The sequence below is a fragment of the Buceros rhinoceros genome, unplaced genomic scaffold (genome assembly GCF_000710305.1).
Source record: "Buceros rhinoceros silvestris isolate BGI_N320 unplaced genomic scaffold, ASM71030v1 scaffold12943, whole genome shotgun sequence".
Lineage (NCBI taxonomy): Eukaryota > Metazoa > Chordata > Aves > Bucerotiformes > Bucerotidae > Buceros > Buceros rhinoceros.
In genome coordinates, this window is record NW_010404271.1 from 30,564 (window position 1) to 34,959 (window position 4,396).

Here is a 4,396-nt window from a genome sequence, read left to right on the forward strand (position 1 = left end):
CTTTCCACATCTGAGCTTTCTCTGTCAGAGCCTATGACTTAAGTGATTACTAGAGACAGTAAATGAGCTCACAGAAAATCACCAAGTTTAACCTTTTTCTAGCTGTGTAGAGACTTCAGGGAAGGCAATGAAGAAAACAAAAATCCTCATCTACAGAAAAGGCCACGATAACATTGCATACCCTCACCTAGAGCTGAACCTGAAACTCCAGCACGAAAATGCTGACACCTTAAAATAAATTATTATTAAAAGAGAGATTCAAAGGTTTCCACTTACTCAGTTTTCCTTCCACCACCACTACTGATCTTAGACCAATTAAAGAAAAATCCATGTGATACAAATTACTTTAAAGGATACCTTCTACAAGCAATCCAAGTGTTAAGCCAATCAATCATCACCCTATTCTTGTATTGGAAGTTACATAAAACTCTTGAGAAGTAATACTTCCACAGAATAACACACATTACAGAAAATAAAATTTTAAAGCGCAAACTATAATGAAGATAGCTGACAAATTTCTTTTCACATAGAATCATAGGGAAAAGATTTTTGCCTTTATTGGGGAAAAAAATGAAATTTAAACCTCAGTTTTATTCTCCAATTTCCAGTTTAATTTCTGCGCTGGTTTCATTATGCTCGCATATGTGAAAAAATACAAAAAAGATTACTTAAAGAAACATTTTCCATTTGATTGAGTAATTTTAAAATTACACTCTCCACAGCTAAGAGTAAGTTCACCTGTCCTTTTAACAGCTCACAGCTTACACTAACTTTCTGTGGCTGGGTTTCACCTGGTTTTTTTAAGACCTTGGGCTTCCTGATAAAGTTGATGGGATTTAATTCTGCGAAGAGATCATAGTTCTACCCCATTAGCATCACAAAATGTCACCTTCAATTGCGTACATATTGTTAGTCCTGCACTTCATAATGATAATGAGACAGCAGTTATGTAAATACTGAATATGTGCCCTAAGCAATTTGTCCACAGCCTGGCACTGTACAGCTTGTCTGGCTTGAAAAGTATGCACGCAGTGCAATCTATCCAAGAACTGCTAGTGAGGCTGGGCATTCCCTCCTGAGCAGAGCCTGCGGTTCACGGGCTGCCAAGAAACAAGCTTTATCTAACTTCTACTGCAGTTTTATTGCAGCCTCCTGACCCCCTAACTGCAGTCAGCAAACGAACTCCGAATACTGACAGCACCTATCTGAATAATGAATGCTCAGTGCCTAAAATCTGTTTACAGAGCAGCGTAGGTTCCCCTAAAAAGGCAGAAAAGAAGTAAATCCCTGTATAACTAACTACACTTTAATCAAGAAAAAAACCCCCACAAATTATGTGCTAGATCACAGCACAAGACACAGAGGGCAGGAGAAGGCAATGAAAATCTTGAACAAAAGGATTTATGTACTCGGAGCGTAGAAAAAGGTATTTTGCATAAAGTAAAGATGGCTCTGCACCACTTCATGATTTCCCCAGGCTGGGGGACAGCACGCACACGAATCCTCTCCCCTACGTATGCCCATTTACAGGCAGTCTTGCAAAGGAAGATCATCTAAAGCTGCTATATGCAACCTGGCAGTTTTGCTCAAATCACATAACCTCCATTTACTGAGGAAGCTTCTACGCTACTTTCAAAATTGACCACAAAATAGTATTTGTGCTGTGTCATGCATATTTTGATCCGATATTTTGATAGCATCTATGATACCTCAAACGACACTAGAGCTGTACTAGGTATGTAAGAGGAAACCATTCAGTGACCCTGCAATAATGAGGAATGGGTTCGGCACACACGCTTCTCTATGGGTTAATTTTCTAACCTAGCTAATGCCCAAAGTGTTATAACAGTTGTCAGTGAATGTAACCGAGGAAAACAACACAAGGAATAATATTTTTCTTTATGAAAAAGGTAAACTTCTATTGTCTCTTCTCAGATGATAAGTAAATATTACATTTTTTCCCTTTTTTTTTTTAGAGTAATACATTTGCTGGAGAAAGCAAATTACTCTGATTTCTGCACTGCAGAAATAATTAGCTGTGAAAAAATTTATAAGTGTTTATGGAAAACATAACTATCTAGAAAAAGTTCAAGGACAAATTTCAAAATTATTTTAAAAATGCAGCTTACAGAGAATGTATCATATTATATAAATGTGCAGTTAAAAATGTAAATAATACAGTGGTATTTCATCACATACTAAAATCTAAGTATTATTTTACTGGATTAAATCAACTTTTCTCATTTAATATACTGACTGATATAACTAGATACATAATAGTACATGTCCCAGCAGTGACTCGTTAAAGGGTAAAACCCTTCCAAGAGAGAATGGAAACAATGAAGCAGTAACAAGATGAATGACATCTAAAATTTACAGGACATCATGAGCACATCACCATGTTGAACAGCTCCTAACGAAGCAGCAATAAGTACACCGAAATTAATTCTGTACCTCCACAAAAGCCTCCTGCTGTGATTTCTTCTTCAAAAACATCAGAGAATCCTCTTCCTGCATTTAATTTTGATAGCCGACCATCAATAAACTGGGGAAAAAAAAAAAGATGCACTGTTGGTCCTGCTATTGTTTTACAGTGTTGTAGTTTTAAGTGTGTACTTTATAATGGAATATGCATGTTCAAGACAACATACAGCTTAAAGATAATATACTGCTTTTAGATGGATTTTGCAAGAGAGGTTGCAACTATGAGCAGCAGCAGTGTCAGTATTAGAGCTTCAGTAAATTACTGATATCATGGAAAATCTACAAATTCTAGTACAGGAATATATTAAATGGTTTTCAAGCTTTTCTTGCTTTTCTAGTGGCATGAAAATAAATTATTTCCTTACGAACGGTAACTTCGGATTTGTAATCATAACCATATAAAGGTCACTGAGGCATTCCTCGATGTTCCATTGTGAAATCTTAAGTTTACTTCATATCATCAACAAAATGACATGACCAAACCTGTCTGTGGTGTCCCTTTCTAGGTACGCACCAAAGAGCCCAAAGTAGAACTCGCTGTATACAAAAAGTACCTTTGAAGCAACTGGAAATATTTCACCAAAGAAACAATAGGTTACAATGTCTGCTTGAGGTCCATTAATAGCGTACGTGTTCTACATGAAAAATGACCCTACAAGGACAGTGCATGAGGGGAAAATGTAGCAGAACTATCCAGTGCAACAGCAGCGGAAAGCTGCAGCTTGACTCCAGTAATGGTGGTAGAGCAGGTTGGATTGGACTGGCAGTGTAAAAGCTGACTCGAAGGACATTTCATTTAAGCATATGGAAACGCGACACAAAGTGCCCAGCAAAGTGAGGCATAATGCCAAGATAGACCCTAAGACCCTCTCCGCCTGACAGAGCACAGTTCAGGGTTGACACCTCTGTGTTTTTACGTTCTAACACATCTGATTTTTGTTTTAACTTCTAACACCTATCTGGGTGCATCTACAGATGCATATTGCAACAGCTGTCCTCACACAGAGGTTACAGTGGTGTGAGCACGCGGATTTGCATCTGCATGTAAGGTATATACAAAGACTGAAACGATCCAAATACATTAGAAAAAAGTCAAAATACGATAATTAATGATTAAATGTCTCAGAAGCAATGAATACATCATTTTCAAGAATTACCAGGCTTCAAAGAAGTACACATTCTTAAATGTTAAAAATTCTTCCAAGAAGCAAACCCTCCCTTACTGTTTTGAAAAGGCTAACTCAACTCTGAGAGATAAAGTGAGAAACCATTTTTCCAATTATACATGGCCCATCTTGTAGCAAGAATTGAGTTATTCCCTGGTACTAAACAGTACATAGCAACTAACCAAAATTAATTGTTTGGCTATATAATATTTAACCACAAGATTATCCAAACAGTGTCAGGTACAATCTGATGACTGTCAATGAACAGAATAGTGACAAGAAACAAATTACTTTCTCAGAGAACAAGAATTCCAGCAGCAAGAATAAGGCAAGCACAAAGATAAGAATTTCTTTCTCCTGCTTGTCTAAATTCTTTATTTTTTCATTTTACCCCATGTTGGCTTTTTTCCAGATAGGCTGGTTCATGGTCAGCCTGCTATGGGATCACTGGATTATTTCAGAGTAAGAAAGATAAGAGCATCTTTAGCTACCGCTGTGTAAAAAAACCCCAAACTACCCCTTCCCAACCCCAGCCTTTGAACTGTAAGACGTTATCTCTTTTGGGAAAGTTATGAATTCATTCCATACTATAAACTGAAAGAAGATTTATGGACATACTCATCATTCAGTAAATTCTATCAGCAGAAGGCTGAGACAGTGACTGAAGTTTTGTTTTTAGAGGATCACTCCAAATCAGTATTTAATGTAAGTACTGACAAACAGAACCGTTAGCAAAAAGACATTAT

General features: G+C 37.1%; 1 protein-coding gene across 1 annotated transcript in view; it reads right to left on the bottom strand.

Annotated features, from left to right (window-relative positions):
- Positions 1-4,046, bottom strand: part of LOC104490985 (DENN domain-containing protein 1A-like) — a 26,079-nt gene extending 22,033 nt beyond the window's left edge. The window contains exons 1-2 of the mRNA XM_010133339.1: positions 4,042-4,046; positions 2,455-2,615 (exon numbers count right to left, since the gene is read on the bottom strand). Of these exons, the coding sequence (XP_010131641.1) occupies positions 2,455-2,615; positions 4,042-4,046 (166 nt within the window). The remainder of the gene's footprint in view (positions 1-2,454; positions 2,616-4,041) is intronic.
- Between the last annotated feature and the right edge of the window lie 350 nt (positions 4,047-4,396).